This window comes from Saccoglossus kowalevskii, chromosome 13 (assembly GCF_978046115.1).
Source record: "Saccoglossus kowalevskii chromosome 13, keSacKowa6.1, whole genome shotgun sequence".
Classification (NCBI taxonomy): Eukaryota; Metazoa; Hemichordata; class Enteropneusta; family Harrimaniidae; genus Saccoglossus; species Saccoglossus kowalevskii.
The window spans coordinates 30,491,265-30,515,542 of NC_140653.1; the positions used below are offsets into that span (position 1 = coordinate 30,491,265).

General features: G+C 34.0%; 2 protein-coding genes across 2 annotated transcripts in view; both read right to left on the reverse strand.

The window, feature by feature from the left end:
* The window catches only part of LOC100371008 (uncharacterized), a 32,049-nt gene extending 23,508 nt beyond the window's left edge, over positions 1-8,541 (reverse strand). Inside the window, exon 1 of the mRNA XM_085507200.1 lies at positions 8,509-8,541. Coding sequence (XP_085363326.1) covers positions 8,509-8,519 — 11 coding nt within the window. The 5' untranslated portion in view covers positions 8,520-8,541. The remainder of the gene's footprint in view (positions 1-8,508) is intronic.
* A 5,202-nt stretch (positions 8,542-13,743) lies between these two features.
* Positions 13,744-24,278, reverse strand: part of LOC102808804 (ATPase family gene 2 protein homolog B-like) — a 28,912-nt gene continuing 18,377 nt past the window's right edge. Inside the window, exon 9 of the mRNA XM_085507201.1 lies at positions 13,744-13,934. Coding sequence (XP_085363327.1) covers positions 13,794-13,934 — 141 coding nt within the window. The 3' untranslated portion in view covers positions 13,744-13,793. The remainder of the gene's footprint in view (positions 13,935-24,278) is intronic.

The window sequence follows — 24,278 nt, forward strand, 5'->3', positions numbered from 1 at the left end:
CAATGTTGGCATCACAACTATTATTGGAAATGTTTGCATCACAACACTGATTGGCATTGTGGGCATCACAACACTAATTGGAAATGTGAGCATCACAACACTGATTGGCAATGTTGGCATTACAACACTAATTGGAAATGTGAGCATCACAACACTGCTTGGCAATGTTGGCATCACAACACTGCTTGGTCATTTTGGCATCACAACACTGAATGGAAATGTTGCCATCACAACACTGATTGGCAATGTTTGCATCACAAAACTAATTGGAAATGTGTGCATCACAACACTGCTTGGCAATGTTGGCATCACAACACTGATTGGAAATGTGAGCATCAAAACACTGATTGGCGATTTTGGCATCACAACACTGATTGACAATGTTGGCATCACAATGCTAATTTGAAATGTGAGCATCACAACACTGCTTGGCAATGTTGGCATCACCATACTGCTTGACGATGTTTGCATCACAACACTGCTTGGCAATGTTTGCATCACAACACTGCTTGCCGATGTTTGCATGAAAACACTAATTGGAAATGTGAGCATCATAACACTAATTGGAAATGTTGGCATCACAACACTGGTTGCCAATGTGGGTATCACAGCACTGGTTGCCAATGTTGGCATCACAACACTGCTTGGCCATTTTGGCATCACAACACTGGTTGGTAATGTTGGCATCACAATACTGATTGGCAATGTTTGCATCACAACACTGGTTGGCAATGTGGGCATCACAACACTGATTGGAAATGTGAGCATCAAAACACTGATTGGCGATGTTGGCATCACAACACTGATTGACAATGTTGGCATCACAATACTAATTGGAAATGTGAGCATCACAGCACTGCTTGGCAATGTTGGCATCACAACACTGCTTGGCAATGTTTGCCATCACCATACTGCTTGACGATGTTTGCATCACAACACTGCTTGGCAATGTTTGCATCACAACACTGCTTGCCGATGTTTGCATCAAAACACTAATTGGAAATGTGAGCATCATAACACTAATTGGAAATGTTGGCATCACAACACTGGTTGCCAATGTGGGTATCACAGCACTGGTTGCCAATGTTGGCATCACAACACTAATGGAAAATGTGAGCATGAGAACACTGATTGGCAATGTTGGCATCAGAACACTGGCTGCCAATGTGGGCATCACAACACTGGTTGACAATGTGGGCATCGCAACACTGGTTAGCAATATGGGCATCGCATCACTGGTTGGCAATGTGGGCATCGCAACACTTGTTGGCAATGTGGGCATCGCAACACTGGTTGGCAATGTGAGCATCAAAACACTGATTGTCAATGTTGGCATCACAACACTGGTTGCCAATGTGAGCATCAAAACACTGATTGACAATGTGAGCATCAAAACACTGATTGTCAATATTGGCATCACAACAATGGTTGGCAATGTGGGCATCACAACACTGATTGGAAATGTGAGCATCAAAACACTGATTGGGAATGTTGGCATCACAACACGGATTGGGAATTTTGGCATCACAACAGTAATTGGAAATGTGAGCATCACAACACTGCTTGGCAATGTTGGCATCACATCACTAATTGGAAATGTGAGCATCACAACACTGCTTGGCAATGTTGGCATCACAACACTGCTTGGCAATGTTTGCATCACCATACTGCTTGGCAATGTTTGCATCACAACACTGCTTGGCAATGTTTGCATCACAACACTGCTTGCCAATGTTTGCATAACAACACTGATGGGTAATGTTGGCATAACAACACTGATTGGTAATGTTGACATCACAACACCAATTGGAAATGTGAGCATCACAACATTGATTGGCAATGTTGGCATCAGAACACCGATTGCCAATGTTGGCATCACAACACTGATTGCCAATGTGGGCATCGCAACACTGGTTGAAAATGTGAGCATCACAGCTCTGGTTACCAATGTGGGCATCACAACACTAGTTGCCAATGCGGGCATTGCAAAACTGGTTGGCAATGTGGGCATCGCAACACTGGTTGGCAATATTGGCATCACAACACTGATTGACAATGTTGGCAACACCACACCTGTTGGCAAAGTAGGCATCGCAAAACTGGTTGGCAATGTGGGCATCGCAACACTGATTGGCAATGTTGGCATCACAACACTGGTTGGCAATGTTGGCATCACAACACTGATTGGCAATGTTGGCATAACAACACTGATTGGTAATGTTCGCATAACAACACTGATTGGTAATGTTGACATCACAACACCAATTGGAAATGTGAGCATCACAACATTGATTGGCAATGTTGGCATCAGAACACCGATTGCCAATGTTGGCATCACAACACTGATTGCCAATGTTGGAATCGCAACACTGGTTGAAAATGTGAGCATCACAGCTCTGGTTGCCAATGTGGGCATCACAACACTAGTTGCCAATGCGGGCATTGCAAAACTGGTTGGCAATGTGGGCATCACAACACTAGTTGCCAATGCGGGCATTGCAAAACTGGTTGGCAATGTGGGCATCGCAACACTGGTTGGCATTATTGTCATCACAACACTGATTGACAATGTTGGCAACACCACACCTGTTGGCAAAGCAGGCATCGCAAAACTGGTTGGCAATGTGGGCATCACAGCTCTGGTTGCCAATGTTGGAATCACAGCACTAATAGAAAATGTGAGCATCAAAACACTGATTGTCAATGTTGGCATCACAACACTGGTTGCCAATGTGGGCATCACAACACTGGTTGCCAATGTTGGCATCACAGCACTAATTGAAAATGTGAGCATCAACACACTGATTGGCAATGTTGGCATAACAACAATGGTTGGCAATGTGGGCATCACAAAACTGATTGGAAATGTGAGCATCAAAACACTGATTGGGTATGTTGGCATCACAACACGGATTGGGAATGTTGGCATCACAACACTAATTAGAAATGTGAGCATCACAACACTGGTTGGCAATGTTGGCATCACAACACTAATTGCAAATGTGAGCATCAAAACACTAATTGGCAATGTTGGCATCACAACACTGGTTTGCAATGTGGGCATCACAACACTGATTGGGAATGTTTGCATCACAAAACTAATTGGAAGTGTGAGCATCAAAACACTGATTGGGTATGTTGGCATCACAACACGGATTGGGAATGTTGGCATCACAACACTAATTAGAAATGTGAGCATCACAACACTGATTGGCAATGTTGGCATCACAACACTAATTGCAAATGTGAGCATCAAAACACTGCTTGGCAATGTTGGTATCGCAACACTGGTTGGCAATGTGGGCATCACAACACTGATTGGAAATATGAGCATCAAAACACTGCTTGGCAATGTTGGCATCACAACACTGCTTGGCAATGTTTGCATCACCATACTGCTTGACAATGTTTGCATCACAACACTGCTTGCCAATGTTTGCATCAAAACACTAATTGGAAATGTGAGCATCACAACACTAATTGGAAATGTTGGCATCACAACACTGATTGTCAATATTGGCATCACAACAATGGTTGGCAATGTGGGCATCACAATACTGATTGGAAATGTGAGCATCAAAACACTGATTGGGAATGTTGGCATCACAACACGGATTGGGAATTTTGGCATCACAACACTAATTGGAAATGTGAGCATCACAACACTGCTTGGCAATGTTGGCATCACAACACTGCTTGGCAATGTTTGCATCACCATACTGCTTGGCAATGTTTGCATCACAACACTGCTTGGCAATGTTTGCATCACAACACTGTTTGCCAATGTTTGCATAACAACACTGATTGGTAATGTTGGCATAACAACACTGATTGGCAATGTTGACATCACAACACCAATTGGAAATGTGAGCATCACAACATTGATTGGCAATGTTGGCATCAGAACACCGATTGCCAATGTTGGCATCACAACACTGATTGCCAATGTGGGCATCGCAACACTGGTTGGAAATGTGAGCATCACAGCTCTGGTTGCCAATGTGGGCATCACAACACTAGTTGCCAATGCGGGCATTGCAAAACTGGTTGGCAATGTGGGCATCGCAACACTGGTTGGCAATATTGGCATCACAACACTGATTGACAATGTTGGCATCACAACACTGATTGGCAATGTTCGCATAACAACACTGATTGGTAATGTTGACATCACAACACTGCTTGGCAATGTTGGCATCACAACACTAATTGGAAATGTGAGCATGAGAACACTGATTGGCAATGTTGGCATCAGAACACTGGCTGCCAATGTGGGCATCACAACACTGGTTGACAATGTGGGCATCGCAACACTGGTTAGCAATATGGGCATCGCATCACTGGTTGGCAATGTGGGCATCGCAACACTTGTTGGCAATGTGGGCATCGCAACACTGGTTGGCAATGTGAGCATCAAAACACTGATTGTCAATGTTGGCATCACAACACTGGTTGCCAATGTGAGCATCAAAACACTGATTGGCAATGTGAGCATCAAAACACTGATTGTCAATATTGGCATCACAACAATGGTTGGCAATGTGGGCATCACAACACTGATTGGAAATGTGAGCATCAAAACACTGATTGGGAATGTTGGCATCACAACACGGATTGGGAATTTTGGCATCACAACACTAATTGGAAATGTGAGCATCACAACACTACTTGGCAATGTTGGCATCACATCACTAATTGGAAATGTGAGCATCACAACACTGCTTGGCAATGTTGGCATCACAACACTGCTTGGCAATGTTTGCATCACCATACTGCTTGGCAATGTTTGCATCACAACACTGCTTGGCAATGTTTGCATCACAACACTGCTTGCCAATGTTTGCATAACAACACTGATGGGTAATGTTGGCATAACAACACTGATTGGTAATGTTGACATCACAACACCAATTGGAAATGTGAGCATCACAACATTGATTGGCAATGTTGGCATCAGAACACCGATTGCCAATGTTGGCATCACAACACTGATTGCCAATGTGGGCATCGCAACACTGGTTGAAAATGTGAGCATCACAGCTCTGGTTGCCAATGTGGGCATCACAACACTAGTTGCCAATGCGCGCATTGCAAAACTGGTTGGCAATGTGGGCATCGCAACACTGGTTGGCAATATTGGCATCACAACACTGATTGACAATGTTGGCAACACCACACCTGTTGGCAAAGTAGGCATCGCAAAACTGGTTGGCAATGTGGGCATCGCAACACTGATTGGCAACGTTGGCATCACAACACTGATTGGCAATGTTGGCATAACAACACTGATTGGTAATGTTCGCATAACAACACTGATTGGTAATGTTGACATCACAACACTAATTGGTAATGTTGACATCACAACACTAATTGGAAATGTGAGCATCACAACACTAATTGGAAATGTTGGCATCACAACACTGGTTGCCTATGTGGGCATCACAACACTGGTTGCCAATGTTGGCATCACAGCACTAATTGAAAATCTGAGCATCAAAACACTGCTTGGCAATGTTGGCATCACAACACTGCTTGGCAATGTTTGAATCACCATACTGCTTGACAATGTTTGCATCACAACACTGCTTGGCAATGTTTGCATCACAACACTGCTTGCCAATGTTTGCATCAAAACACTAATTGGAAATGTGAGCATCACAACACTAATTGGAAATGTTGGCATCACAACACTGGTTGCCTATGTGGGCATCACAACACTGGTTGCCAATGTTGGCATCACAGCACTAATTGAAAATCTGAGCATCAAAGCACTGATTGGCAATGTTGGCATCACAACACTGGTTGGCAATGTGGGCATCAAACACTGGTTGACAATGTGGGCATCGCAACACTGGTTGGCAATGTGAGTATCAAAACACTGATTGTCAATGTTGGCATCACAACACTGGTTGGCAATGTGGGCATCACAACACTGATTGGAAATGTGAGCATCAAAACACTGATTGGCAATGTTGGCATCACAACAATGGTTGGCAATGTGGGCATCACAACACTGATTGGAAATGTGAGCATCAAAACACTGATTGGGAATTTTGGCATCACAACACTAATTGGAAATGTGAGCATCACAACACTGCTTGGCAATGTTGGCATCACAACACTAATTGGAAATGTGAGCATCAAAACACTGATTTGCAATGTGGGCATCACAACACTGGTTGGCAATGTTGGCATCACAACACTGATTGAAGATGTTGCCATCACAACACTGATTGGCAATGTTGGCATCACAACTATTATTGGAAATGTTTGCATCACAACACTGATTGGAAATGTGAGCATCAAAACACTGATTGGGAATTTTGGCATCACAACACTAATTGGAAATGTGAGCATCACAACACTGCTTGGCAATGTTGGCATCACAACACTAATTGGAAATGTGAGCATCAAAACACTGATTTGCAATGTGGGCATCACAACACTGGTTGGCAATGTTGGCATCACAACACTGATTGAAGATGTTGCCATCACAACACTGATTGGCAATGTTGGCATCACAACTATTATTGGAAATGTTTGCATCACAACACTGCTTGGCAATGTTGGCATCACAACACTGAATGGAAATGTTGCCATCACAACACTGATTGGCAATGTTTGCATCACACAACTAATTGGAAATGTGTGCATCACAACACTGCTTGGCAATGTTGGCATCACAACACTGGTTGGCAATGTGGGCATCACAACACTGATTGGAAATGTGAGCATCAAAACACTGATTTGCGATGTTGGCATCACAACACTGATTGACAATGTTGGCATCACAATACTAATTGGAAATGTGAGCATCACAGCACTGCTTGGCAATGTTGGCATCACAACACTGCTTGGCAATGTTTGCATCACCATACTGCTTGACGATGTTTGCATCACAACACTGCTTGGCAATGTTTGCATCACAACACTGCTTGCCGATGTTTGCATCAAAACACTAATTGGAAATGTGAGCATCATAACACTAATTGGAAATGTTGGCATCACAACACTGGTTGCCAATGTGGGTATCACAGCACTGGTTGCCAATGTTGACATCGCAACACTAATGGAAAATGTGAGCATCAGAACACTGATTGGCAATGTTGGCATCAGAACACTGGTTGCCAATGTGGGCATCACAACACTGGTTGGCAATGTGGGCATCGCAACACTGGTTGGCAATGTGGGCATCGCAACACTGGTTGGCAATGCTGGCATCACAACACTGGTTGCCAATGTGGGCATCAAAGCACTAATAGAAAATGTGAGCATCAAAACACTGATTGGGAATGTTGGCATCACAACATTGGTTGGCAATGTGGGCATCGCATCACCGGTTGGCAATGTGGGCATCACAACACTGGTTGGCAATGTGGGCATCGCAACACTGGTTGGCAATGTGGGCATAAAATCGGGCTGAGCATTGCATAGTATACATCAACTTGTAAAGACTAACTTCATTGAGCACTTTGTGTAACGGAAACGTTGATTGAACTTGGCTTCGTTTCAAGAATGGAATTATTTTAAGTTGTTTATACAACGCAGATTCAGAACTGGTGGAACAACTCAAATAAATGCAATCCTATATAGAAATGCAATTCAATTAAGATTTATATTAACTTAATTAATTGCAATCTTTTAACTGGTCTTGGCATTATGATTAGGGCATAGTGATAGGTATTTCGTATTTCTTTCGTATTTCCAGTTGTACAATTCCGGTTTGTTTTCCCGTTCTGCGTTTTATAAACAACCATTATTTCTGGAGATGGGCTAGAATATATAACGATGAAGTAGTTACATTTACTGTAATTGTTGTTATCTAAATCAATAAAAACAATGAGTACAGCCTTAGAGTGTGCTTATCGTGATATAATGACAAAGACGTCTTTGAAGGCGCTGTTCGAGTTCCCTGGGATTCGTCCTCGATGACTGATTTATCGTTTTGAAGTAATTATTTTTAGGAGACCCGTATAATGGATTAAAGGTACATCTCATTGTTATTCATCAATCATATAGTGTTGAAGCAATATACATTGGCAAAACTACTTTGTTTCTCGAGTCCCATTGATACAACGCTTAGCAGTCAATCATCGAGATGATGACCACAGCTGAGACAACTTGAGGAAAAGTAAAAACGTATTGATCGAAATAGTTACAATTATGGTCATACGAATAACAATAAATTTTCTATGACTACATGATCAGAAGAAAATACTTTTACTAACATCAGTGAAAGTAAAAATCAAGTTTCATATACTGCACTCCATAAAAACCGTGTACATTTATGACATAAAGAACAAAATGATTAACATATCAAATTATGCACTGTGATGACACAAAATGCACAAAACATATTTTGACATGGAACATTGCATTTTCCAAACGTCTCTTGATTTGTGTTTATAATAAATTATTCTTGGAACTCATAGCATTGCTCACACGGTCTATCCCTAATTCCGGTATTTCAATTAACACTACAACTTCTAGAATAATATATCATCTTACCTCAGCCACATATCTTGTTAAGCAGTGCGATTGCAGAGTGACAATTAAAATATACATGCAGAGTATATATACGGGCCACAGGGCGTGGCTCGTCAATAAGATCATCAGGCATTCCCGGCCTCAATATGGCTATTACTAGGATACCCTTTGAACAAATCCGTATATAACTTATAATGAGACACATATCACTTGGCAAACAGTTTTTAAAAGGGAGTGAAATAATAACAATAATAATATTAATATAATTGTGTCATAGATGCCATATGAGCAGATTTTTTTTTAATTTTAAGATACAGTTCCAGACCAAAGCTTGTTTTAACTCCCTATAAATATGTAATTTATTTTTGTGCTGTTCCCTCTTATTGTCATAATTAATCTTCTCTTTAGAATATTGATGGTACAAGATTTTAGGTATTACTAAAAATGGTAAATAATTCCATTTATATGTACGAAAAGACGTGACAAATTAACCCCGTACTATTAAGTTAATCATAAAATATAAATCGAAATCCCTATTTGTCGCGATTCATTAAACCATGTGCGATTATATACCCCAGAGAACAAGTATAATAAATTGAGGCAATCAACAAAAATAATCAGAATGTTTGCTATAAGAACTTGGTTATACCAAAGATGATTATATCACACACATTTGTAGGTTTTATAGTTACACTAACTGCAAATAATAATTGGTTTACTAAAGTTTTAATGCCACAGTTTTTTGTAGCTATACACAGTTTTTGAAGTATTTCGGAAACAATGACTTTAAATTGTCAATTATCTGTCTCAACACATCACTGTCGATGTTATGGTCATACTAGTTATGACAACAGTCACGTGAATCCAATTGTACGCTTTGAGATTTGTATTACTCAACAACAATATGTTTTCAAAATGAAAATATTTACACAATGATTTAATCAGCATAAGTAACCCGAATCCAGATTTACATTCAAAGGTTATATTATGACTCATAAAACCAAGTTATGAACACACTAGAATAACTTTAACATAGACCTTAGAAACAGGAACCTGTAACTTTGGGTATTCTTTTCATGTAACTTTGTTATAATCCTTTACCAAATTCACACATAAAGTCCGCCGCACACATTTAAAGATCCAGGTGTATGTGGTGCGATGTAGCGATTTATTTACGTGTGCGATATATAGTTAACGACTGCGTCCAACAGGCCCGATACTTTTATTCAATGAGGTAGTGGGATTTAAACACGTGACCTAATAATTATGGCGGAATTCTGAAATGAATAATAAACAATACTTTCAAACTGTTTTTATTTTGCGCTAACACTAAAAAGTACTGAAAAAAAGCGTCACATTGAAGAAAGAGTTCCTCCTGCAGCCCACCCCTAACCTAAACTGAAACCCTCTCACCAGCCTGTAGTTCAGTTGTATATGTCCTTCTAGATTACAATTAAGATGGAGAGTGTTGGAGGGCATGGATAGGGTTAGGGTTATGGTTAGGGGCGGGGTACAAAAGAAAGACTTTTTCCTTATATTTGCACTGTGTAGTGGAACAATCAAAGCTCTACCCCCCCCACCCGCTGCATTATTTGGCGACGTGCCTGTTAATAAAAATGGCCACTCAACATATTTTGAAAAGAAAATGTGCAGCAATAAAGTAAGGTGTATATATATATATATATATATATATATATATATATATATATATATATATATATATATATATATAAGGTCAGGACGCAAATGAACGTAGATTTGGTACTAACCCAGCTGGGATGCGCCGAGCGTGTGTCGGAATTTAGAGAGACCTGCAACAGAACTGTGTCAACCCCGTCATATTACATCAGCTAAATATGGCTGTGATTTTATTAAAACTGATATGGGAACTAATATTTGTGTTGGTAACAGTTTTTTTTCAATATTATATGTAAAATATGAAGGTAACATGAATGACCAGTTATATCTGGCGTCTCGTAACAGGGAGGTTCTAGGTTCGGTTCACGGAACAAGCAGTATAAATATGAGTAGTCAGTCCTGCCTTCTAAACACACGATATTAGATGTAGGAGACTGGTTTGCACACGTGCACTTGCAATTGACACGCAAAGCACACAAAAATAGTCGGAAGAGACTTCAATGTCCGGAAATATCGCCTTGCACAAACAAGTTTTAAAACAAATACAACACAGTAAACTATCAAACGTTATCTTATCTTCATAACGACCGGGTTTTAAATAATATTTGAAACCGATTATAGCCTAGTTCATCCGTTGTACTATGACAAATGTGCACAGCATAACAAACATACCAAAAAGTGTAAACGCTAAACAACTAACTATTTCTAGATACTAGTTTTCTGTAACTCATTAATATTAACTGCACACGTCACTAGTGACCCGGGGTAAGTTACATCGACTACATTGCTTACACTTGACCGGGCAGTTGACAAAACAAACCCTCAATCAATTATACAAATAGAAACGTTTCACATTTTATTCCAGTCGGATAAACTGCATACACAGCAGAACTCGATGGAAATATCGACCATACAGAACTATTGTGCTTTAATGTATGTGGTTACCATGCAGCCTATTCAAATTCCGCGTAAAAACAATGTATTCAGCATGCGTTACGTAGTACGTCGCATGGGTCCCTTGTCGATCAAATGTCACCGGATTCGAGTGAACGGCGCCTCGATGTCTGCTAGTAAGGAACAAAGTTTAGATACAAAGACAATGGAATTATAAAATCCCCACGGGAAATTATCCACAGAAATACCCAATACACCGAGAGTGGTTAAATCAGAGACGGGTGGCGCCGTTTAGGAATGGGTCATTATTGTTTTACTGAGGGCAAAGAAATTACACAAAGATAGATACAACAGATTATGTTTAGGATAAAACCTTTTATTCTTGCTGAAAGGTGAATAGATGTCAGACAGACATACATACATAACAGATGACGTGGTTTAGGACTGGAGCCGAGGGTGAATAACGGACAGTCATGCTGGAATGGTTGTATTTACATGGAGATTAAAAAACTTGTACGATATAGTATTTATATGAAGGATAACAAATTGTATTCATACGAAGATTGTAGGCATGTGCGATATAGTATTTATATGAATATTGTAAACCTGTACGATATAGTATTTATATGAAGGTTGTAAACCTGTTTAATATATTATTCATATGAAGATTGTAAACCTATTCCATAAACTATTTATATGAAGATTTTAAACCTATACAATATAGTATTTATGTGAAGATTTTAAACCTGTACGATATAGTATTTATATGGAGATTGTAAACATGTACAATATAGTATTTATACGAAGATTGTAAACCTGTTCCATATAGTATTTATATGAAGATTGAAAACCTGTTCCATATAGTATTTATATGAAGATTGTAAACCTATACGATATAGTATTTATATGAAGATTGAAAACCTGTTCCATATAGTATTTATATGAAGATTGTAAACCTGTTCCATAAACTATTTATACGAAGATTGTAAACCTATACGATATAGTATTTATATGAAGATTGTAAACCTATACAATATAGTATTTATATGAAGATTGTATACCTGTTCCATACAGTATTTATATGAAGATTGTATACCTGTGCCATATAGTATTTATATGAAGATTGTGAACCTATACGATATAGTATTTATATGGAGATTGTAAACATGTACAATATAGTATTTATATGAAGATTGTATACCTATTCCATACAGTATTTATATGAAGATTGTATACCTGTGCCATATAGTATTTATAAGATTGTAAACCTATACGATATAGTATTTATATGGAGATTGTAAACATGTACAATATAGCATTTATATGAAGATTGAAAACCTGTTCCATACAGTATTTATATGAAGATTGTATACCTGTGCCATATAGTATTTATAAGATTGTAAACCTATACGCTATAGTATTTATATGAAGATTGAAAACCTGTTCCATACAGTATTTATATGAAGATTGTAAAGCTATTCCATAAACTATTTGTAAGATTGTAAACCTATACGATATAGTATTTATATGAAGATTGTATACCTGTCCCATAAACTATTTATATGAAGATTGAAAACCTGTCCCATATAGTATTTATATGAAGATTGAAAGCCTGTTCCATATAGTATATATATGAAGATTGTAAACCTATACAATATAGCATTTATATGAAGTTTGTAAACCTATACAATATAGTATTTATATGAAGATTGTATACCTGTTCCACAAAGTATTTATATGAAGATTGTAAACCTGTGCCATATAGTATTTATATGAAGATTGTATACCTGTGCCATATAGTATTTATATGAAGATTGTAAACCTATACGATATAGTATTTATATGGAGATTGTAAACATGTACAATATAGTATTTATATGAAGATTGTATACCTGTTCCATACAGTATTTATATGAAGATTGTATACCTGTTCCATAAACTATATGAAGATTGTAAACCTGTTCCATACAGTATTTATATGAAGATTGTATACCTGTTCCATAAACTATTTATATGAAGATTGTATACCTGTCCCATAAACTATTTATATGAAGATTGTAAACCTGTTCCATATAGTATTTATATGAAGATTGAAAGCCTGTTCCATATAGTATATATATGAAGATTGTAAACCTATACAATATAGCATTTATATGAAGTTTGTAAACCTATACAATATAGTATTTATATGAAGATTGTATACCTGTTCCACACAGTATTTATATGAAGATTGTATACCTGTGCCATATAGTATTTATATGAAGATTGTAAACCTATACGATATAGTATTTATATGGAGATTGTAAACATGTACAATATAGTATTTATATGAAGATTGTATACCTGTTCCATACAGTATTTATATGAAGATTGTATACCTGTTCCATAAACTATTTATATGAAGATTGTAAACCTGTTCCATACAGTATTTATATGGAGATTGTAAACCTGTACAATATTTTATGAAGATTGTAAACCTGTTCCATAAACTATTGATATGAAGATTGTAAACCTGTACGATATAGTATTTATATGGAGATTGCAAACCTAAATCTGTACCCTAACGTAATAATACAGGATATTATAAGTGATACTATGTTTTCAAATGTAAATTTGAGGATTGTTGTGTAGTGATACTATTTTGTTGTGTTATATGATGTGTTCATGCTTTTTTTACATTTACATTTTTACATTTTGTGTAGTGTTTAATAAGAAAATAATATATAAGGTATAATCACAGGATTATTTATTATTTAATATTGTCTATGACATTTTCAATATTTCAATAGATCAGCATATTTGTTTAGCTGTTTCCGAGTGAATGATGCACTACTGTCTAATAATGCAGACACAAAATGACAGTGTCTTACTTCAGCAGCATCTAAACCATTTTCTTGTAGAGCAACCAATGCAGCCTGAAATGAAATCAAAATAGTAGTTTAGACACATAAGCCTGCTGTGAAGTACTGAACTACTACTCTTAAAATATGAAACATTATTTAGCACTTTGATATCATTCGTATGAAGAACTTTAAATTCAGGAGTACTTCAATAGCATTCATACAGAAGTATTTCCATTACATTCACAGAAGTAACTCAATAGCATTCATACAGAAGTATTTCAATTACATTCACATAACTCAATCGCATTTATACAGAAGTATTTCAATTGCATTCACAGAAGTAACTCAATAGCATTCATACAGAATTATTTCAATTACATTCACATAACTCAATCGCATTCATACAGAAGTATTTCAATTACATTCACATAACTCAATAGCATTCATACAGAAGTATTTCAATTACATTCACATAACTCAATAGCATTCATACAGAAGTATTTCAATTACATTCACATAACTCAATAGCATTCATACGGAAGTATTTCGATTACATTCACATAACTCAATCGCATTCATACAGAAGTATTTCAATTACATTCACATAACTCAATCGCATGTATACAGAAGTATTTCAATTGCATTCACAGAAGTAACTCAATAGCATTCATACAGAATTATTTCAATTACATTCACATAACTCAATAGCATTCATACAGAAGTATTTCAATTACATTCACACAACTCAATAGCATTCATACAGAAGTATTTCAATTACATTCACATAACTCAATAGCATTCATACAGAAGTATTTCAATTACATTCACATAACTCAATAGCATTCATACAGAAGTATTTCGATTACATTCACATAACTCAATCGCATTCATACAGAAGTATTTCAATTACATTCACATAACTCAGTAGCAATCATACAGAAGCATTTCAATTACATTCACATAACTCAATCGCATGTATACAGAAGTATTTCAATTGCATTCACAGAAGTAACTCAATAGCATTCATACAGAATTATTTCAATTACATTCACATAACTCAATCGCATTCATACAGAAGTATTTCAATTACATTCACATAACTCAATAGCATTCATACAGAAGTATTTCAATTACATTCACATAACTCAATAGCATTCATACAGAAGTATTTCAATTACATTCACATAACTCAATAGCATTCACACGGAAGTATTTCGATTACATTCACATAACTCAATCGCATTCATACAGAAGTATTTCAATTACATTCACATAACTCAGTAGCAATCATACAGAAGCATTTCAATTACATTCACATAACTCAATAGCATTCATACAGAAGTATTTCAATTACATTCACATAACTCAATAGCATTCATACAGAAGTATTTCAATTACATTCACAAAACTCAATAGCATTCATACAGAAGCATTTCAATTACATTCACATAACTCAATAGCATGCATACAGAAGCATTTGAATTACATTCACATAACTCAATAGCCATCCATACAGAAGTATTTCAATTATATTCACAGAAGTAACTCAATAGCAATCATACAGAAGTATTTCAATTACATTAACAGAAGTAACTCAATAGCATTCATAAAGAAGTATTTCAATTACATTCACACAGAAGTATTTTGATCACATTCATACAGAAGTATTTCATTTACATTCATACAAAATTAATTCATTTACATTCACAGAAGTATTTCAATTACATTCACAGAAGTACTTCAATAGCATTCATAAAAAAGTATTTCAATTACAATCATACAGAAGCATTTCAATTACATTCACATAACTCAATAGCATTCATACAGAAGCATTTCAATTACATTCACATAACTCAATAGCATTCATACAGAAACATTTCAATTGCATTCACATAACTCAATAGCCTTCATACAGAAGTATTTCAATTACATTCATATAACTCAATAGCATTCATACAGAAGCATTTCAATTACATTCACATAACTCAATAGCATTCATACAGAAACATTTCAATTGCATTCACATAACTCAATAGCCTTCATACAGAAGTATTTCAATTCCATTCACAGAAGTAACTCAATAGCATTCATACAGAAGTATTTCAATTACATTCACAGAAGTAACTCAATAGCATTCATACAGAAGTATTTCAATTACATTCACATAACTCAATCGCATTTATACAGAAGTATTTCAATTGCATTCACAGAAGTAACTCAATAGCATTCATACAGAATTATTTCAATTACATTCACATAACTCAATCGCATTCATACAGAAGTATTTCAATTACATTCACATAACTCAATAGCATTCATACAGAAGTATTTCAATTACATTCACATAACTCAATAGCATTCATACAGAAGTATTTCAATTACATTCACATAACTCAATAGCATTCATACGGAAGTATTTCGATTACATTCACATAACTCAATCGCATTCATACAGAAGTATTTCAATTACATTCACATAACTCAATCGCATGTATACAGAAGTATTTCAATTGCATTCACAGAAGTAACTCAATAGCATTCATACAGAATTATTTCAATTACATTCACATAACTCAATCGCATTCATACAGAAGTATTTCAATTACATTCACATAACTCAATAGCATTCATACAGAAGTATTTCAATTACATTCACATAACTCAATAGCATTCATACAGAAGTATTTCAATTACATTCACATAACTCAATAGCATTCACACGGAAGTATTTCGATTACATTCACATAACTCAATCGCATTCATACAGAAGTATTTCAATTACATTCACATAACTCAGTAGCAATCATACAGAAGCATTTCAATTACATTCACATAACTCAATAGCATTCATACAGAAGTATTTCAATTACATTCACATAACTCAATAGCATTCATACAGAAGTATTTCAATTACATTCACAAAACTCAATAGCATTCATACAGAAGCATTTCAATTACATTCACATAACTCAATAGCATGCATACAGAAGCATTTGAATTACATTCACATAACTCAATAGCCATCCATACAGAAGTATTTCAATTATATTCACAGAAGTAACTCAATAGCAATCATACAGAAGTATTTCAATTACATTAACAGAAGTAACTCAATAGCATTCATAAAGAAGTATTTCAATTACATTCACACAGAAGTATTTTGATCACATTCATACAGAAGTATTTCATTTACATTCATACAAAATTAATTCATTTACATTCACAGAAGTATTTCAATTACATTCACAGAAGTACTTCAATAGCATTCATAAAAAAGTATTTCAATTACAATCATACAGAAGCATTTCAATTACATTCACATAACTCAATAGCATTCATACAGAAGCATTTCAATTACATTCACATAACTCAATAGCATTCATACAGAAACATTTCAATTGCATTCACATAACTCAATAGCCTTCATACAGAAGTATTTCAATTACATTCATATAACTCAATAGCATTCATACAGAAGCATTTCAATTACATTCACATAACTCAATAGCATTCATACAGAAACATTTCAATTGCATTCACATAACTCAATAGCCTTCATACAGAAGTATTTCAATTCCATTCACAGAAGTAACTCAATAGCATTCATACAGAAGTATTTCAATTACATTCACAGAAGTAACTCAATAGCATTCATACAGAAGTATTTCAATTACATTCACATAACTCAATCGCATTTATACAGAAGTATTTCAATTGCATTCACAGAAGTAACTCAATAGCATTCATACAGAATTATTTCAATTACATTCACATAACTCAATCGCATTCATACAGAAGTATTTCAATTACATTCACATAACTCAATAGCATTCATACAGAAGTATTTCAATTACATTCACATAACTCAATAGCATTCATACAGAAGTATTTCAATTACATTCACATAACTCAATAGCATTCATACGGAAGTATTTCGATTACATTCACATAACTCAATCGCATTCATACAGAAGTATTTCAATTACATTCACATAACTCAATAGCATTCATACAGAATTATTTCAATTACATTCACATAACTCAATAGCATTCATACAGAAGTATTTCAATTACATTCACATAACTCAATAGCATTCATTCAGAAGTATTTCAATTACATTCACATAACTCAATAGCATTCATACAGAAGTATTTCAATTACATTCACATAACTCAATAGCATTCATACAGAAGTATTTCGATTACATTCACATAACTCAATCGCATTCATACAGAAGTATTTCAATTACATTCACATAACTCAGTAGCAATCATACAGAAGCATTTCAATTACATTCACATAACTCAATCGCATGTATACAGAAGTATTTCAATTGCATTCACAGAAGTAACTCAATAGCATTCATACAGAATTATTTCAATTACATTCACATAACTCAATCGCATTCATACAGAAGTATTTCAATTACATTCACATAACTCAATAGCATTCATACAGAAGTATTTCAATTACATTCACATAACCCAATAGCATTCATACAGAAGTATTTCAATTACATTCACATAACTCAATAGCATTCATATGGAAGTATTTCGATTACATTCACATAACTCAATCGCATTCATACAGAAGTATTTCAATTACATTCACATAACTCAGTAGCAATCATACAGAAGCATTTCAATTACATTCACATAACTCAATAGCATTCATACAGAAGTATTTCAATTACATTCACATAACTCAATAGCATTCATACAGAAGTATTTCAATTACATTCACAAAACTCAATAGCATTCATACAGAAGCATTTCAATTACATTCACATAACTCAATAGCATGCATACAGAAGCATTTGAATTACATTCACATAACTCAATAGCCATCCACACAGAAGTATTTCAATTATATTCACAGAAGTAACTCAATAGCAATCATACAGAAGTATTTCAATTACATTAACAGAAGTAACTCAATAGCATTCATAAAGAAGTATTTCAATTACATTCACACAGAAGTATTTTGATCACATTCATACAGAAGTATTTCATTTACATTCATACAAAATTAATTCATTTACATTCACAGAAGTATTTCAATTACATTCACAGAAGTACTTCAATAGCATTCATAAAAAAGTATTTCAATTACAATCATACAGAAGCATTTCAATTACATTCACATAACTCAATAGCATTCATACAGAAGCATTTCAATTACATTCACATAACTCAATAGCATTCATACAGAAACATTTCAATTGCATTCACATAACTCAATAGCCTTCATACAGAAGTATTTCAATTACATTCATATAACTCAATAGCCTTCATACAGAAGTATTTCAATTCCATTCACAGAAGTAACTCAATAGCATTCATACAGAAGTATTTCAATTCCATTCACATAACTCAATAGCATTCATACAGATGTATTTCAACTACATTCACAGAAGTAACTCAATAGCATTCATACAGAAGTATTTCAATTACATTCACAGAAGTAACTCAATAGCATTCATAAAGAAGTATTTAAATTACATTCATACAGATGTATTTTGATTACATTCATTCAGAAGTATTTCAATTACATTCATACAGAATTAATTCAATTACATTCACAGAAGCAATTCAATTACATTCACAGAAGTACCTCAATAGCATTTATACAGAAGTATTTTAATTACATTCATATAACTCAATAGCATTCATACAGAAGCATTTCAATTACATTCATACAGAAGCATTTCAATTACATTCACACAGAATTAATTCAATTACATTCACAGAAGTAATTCAATTACATTCACAGAAGTACCTCAATAGCATTCATGCAGAAGTATTTCAAATACATTCACATAACTCAATCGCATTCATACAGAAGTATTTCAATTACATTCACAGAAGTACTTCAATAGCATTCATAAAAAAGTATTTCAATTACATTCATACAGAAGCATTTCAATTACATTCACATAACTCAATAGCATTCATACAGAAGTATTTCAATTCCATTCACAGAAGTAACTCAATAGCATTCGTACAGAAGTATTTCAATTCCATTCACATAACTCAATAGCATTCATACAGATGTATTTCAACTACATTCACAGAAGTAACTCAATAGCATTCATACGGAAGTATTTCAATTACATTCACAGAAGTAACTCAATAGCGTTCATAAAGAAGTATTTAAATTACATTCATACAGATGTATTTTGGTTACATTCATACAGAAGTATTTCAATTACATTCATACAGAATTAATTCAATTACATTCACAGAAGTAATTCAATTACATTCACAGAAGTACCTCAATAGCATTTATACAGAAGTATTTTAATTACATTCATATAACTCAATAGCATTCATACAGAAGCATTTCAATTACATTCATACAGAAGCATTTCAATTACATTCACACATTCACAGAAGTACTTCAATAGCATTCATAAAAAAGTATTTCAACTACATTCACAGAAGTTATTCAATTACATTCACAGAAGTACCTCAATAGCATTCATACAGAAGTATTTCAATTACATTCACATAACTCAATAGCATTCATACAGAAGTATTTCAATTACATTCACATAACTCAATAGCATTCATACAGAAGTATTTCGATTACATTCACATAACTCAATCGCATTCATACAGAAGTATTTCAATTACATTCACATAACTCAGTAGCAATCATACAGAAGCATTTCAATTACATTCACATAACTCAATCGCATGTATACAGAAGTATTTCAATTGCATTCACAGAAGTAACTCAATAGCATTCATACAGAATTATTTCAATTACATTCACATAACTCAATCGCATTCATACAGAAGTATTTCAATTACATTCACATAACTCAATAGCATTCATACAGAAGTATTTCAATTACATTCACATAACTCAATAGCATTCATACAGAAGTATTTCAATTACATTCACATAACTCAATAGCATTCACACGGAAGTATTTCGATTACATTCACATAACTCAATCGCATTCATACAGAAGTATTTCAATTACATTCACATAACTCAGTAGCAATCATACAGAAGCATTTCAATTACATTCACATAACTCAATAGCATTCATACAGAAGTATTTCAATTACATTCACATAACTCAATAGCATTCATACAGAAGTATTTCAATTACATTCACAAAACTCAATAGCATTCATACAGAAGCATTTCAATTACATTCACATAACTCAATAGCATGCATACAGAAGCATTTGAATTACATTCACATAACTCAATAGCCATCCATACAGAAGTATTTCAATTATATTCACAGAAGTAACTCAATAGCAATCATACAGAAGTATTTCAATTACATTAACAGAAGTAACTCAATAGCATTCATAAAGAAGTATTTCAATTACATTCACACAGAAGTATTTTGATCACATTCATACAGAAGTATTTCATTTACATTCATACAAAATTAATTCATTTACATTCACAGAAGTATTTCAATTACATTCACAGAAGTACTTCAATAGCATTCATAAAAAAGTATTTCAATTACAATCATACAGAAGCATTTCAATTACATTCACATAACTCAATAGCATTCATACAGAAGCATTTCAATTACATTCACATAACTCAATAGCATTCATACAGAAACATTTCAATTGCATTCACATAACTCAATAGCCTTCATACAGAAGTATTTCAATTACATTCATATAACTCAATAGCATTCATACAGAAGCATTTCAATTACATTCACATAACTCAATAGCATTCATACAGAAACATTTCAATTGCATTCACATAACTCAATAGCCTTCATACAGAAGTATTTCAATTCCATTCACAGAAGTAACTCAATAGCATTCATACAGAAGTATTTCAATTACATTCACAGAAGTAACTCAATAGCATTCATACAGAAGTATTTCAATTACATTCACATAACTCAATCGCATTTATACAGAAGTATTTCAATTGCATTCACAGAAGTAACTCAATAGCATTCATACAGAATTATTTCAATTACATTCACATAACTCAATCGCATTCATACAGAAGTATTTCAATTACATTCACATAACTCAATAGCATTCATACAGAAGTATTTCAATTACATTCACATAACTCAATAGCATTCATACAGAAGTATTTCAATTACATTCACATAACTCAATAGCATTCATACGGAAGTATTTCGATTACATTCACATAACTCAATCGCATTCATACAGAAGTATTTCAATTACATTCACATAACTCAATAGCATTCATACAGAATTATTTCAATTACATTCACATAACTCAATAGCATTCATACAGAAGTATTTCAATTACATTCACATAACTCAATAGCATTCATTCAGAAGTATTTCAATTACATTCACATAACTCAATAGCATTCATACAGAAGTATTTCAATTACATTCACATAACTCAATAGCATTCATACAGAAGTATTTCGATTACATTCACATAACTCAATCGCATTCATACAGAAGTATTTCAATTACATTCACATAACTCAGTAGCAATCATACAGAAGCATTTCAATTACATTCACATAACTCAATCGCATGTATACAGAAGTATTTCAATTGCATTCACAGAAGTAACTCAATAGCATTCATACAGAATTATTTCAATTACATTCACATAACTCAATCGCATTCATACAGAAGTATTTCAATTACATTCACATAACTCAATAGCATTCATACAGAAGTATTTCAATTACATTCACATAACCCAATAGCATTCATACAGAAGTATTTCAATTACATTCACATAACTCAATAGCATTCATATGGAAGTATTTCGATTACATTCACATAACTCAATCGCATTCATACAGAAGTATTTCAATTACATTCACATAACTCAGTAGCAATCATACAGAAGCATTTCAATTACATTCACATAACTCAATAGCATTCATACAGAAGTATTTCAATTACATTCACATAACTCAATAGCATTCATACAGAAGTATTTCAATTACATTCACAAAACTCAATAGCATTCATACAGAAGCATTTCAATTACATTCACATAACTCAATAGCATGCATACAGAAGCATTTGAATTACATTCACATAACTCAATAGCCATCCACACAGAAGTATTTCAATTATATTCACAGAAGTAACTCAATAGCAATCATACAGAAGTATTTCAATTACATTAACAGAAGTAACTCAATAGCATTCATAAAGAAGTATTTCAATTACATTCACACAGAAGTATTTTGATCACATTCATACAGAAGTATTTCATTTACATTCATACAAAATTAATTCATTTACATTCACAGAAGTATTTCAATTACATTCACAGAAGTACTTCAATAGCATTCATAAAAAAGTATTTCAATTACAATCATACAGAAGCATTTCAATTACATTCACAGAACTCAATAGCATTCATACAGAAGCATTTCAATTACATTCACATAACTCAATAGCATTCATACAGAAACATTTCAATTGCATTCACATAACTCAATAGCCTTCATACAGAAGTATTTCAATTACATTCATATAACTCAATAGCCTTCATACAGAAGTATTTCAATTCCATTCACAGAAGTAACTCAATAGCATTCATACAGAAGTATTTCAATTCCATTCACATAACTCAATAGCATTCATACAGATGTATTTCAACTACATTCACAGAAGTAACTCAATAGCATTCATACAGAAGTATTTCAATTACATTCACAGAAGTAACTCAATAGCATTCATAAAGAAGTATTTAAATTACATTCATACAGATGTATTTTGATTACATTCATTCAGAAGTATTTCAATTACATTCATACAGAATTAATTCAATTACATTCACAGAAGCAATTCAATTACATTCACAGAAGTACCTCAATAGCATTTATACAGAAGTATTTTAATTACATTCATATAACTCAATAGCATTCATACAGAAGCATCTCAATAGCATTCATACAGAAGCATTTCAATTACATTCATACAGAAGCATTTCAATTACATTCACACAGAATTAATTCAATTACATTCACAGAAGTAATTCAATTACATTCACAGAAGTACCTCAATAGCATTCATGCAGAAGTATTTCAAATACATTCACATAACTCAATCGCATTCATACAGAAGTATTTCAATTACATTCACAGAAGTACTTCAATAGCATTCATAAAAAAGTATTTCAATTACATTCATACAGAAGCATTTCAATTACATTCACATAACTCAATAGCATTCATACAGAAGTATTTCAATTCCATTCACAGAAGTAACTCAATAGCATTCATACAGAAGTATTTCAATTCCATTCACATAACTCAATAGCATTCATACAGATGTATTTCAACTACATTCACAGAAGTAACTCAATAGCATTCATACGGAAGTATTTCAATTACATTCACAGAAGTAACTCAATAGCATTCATAAAGAAGTATTTAAATTACATTCATACAGATGTATTTT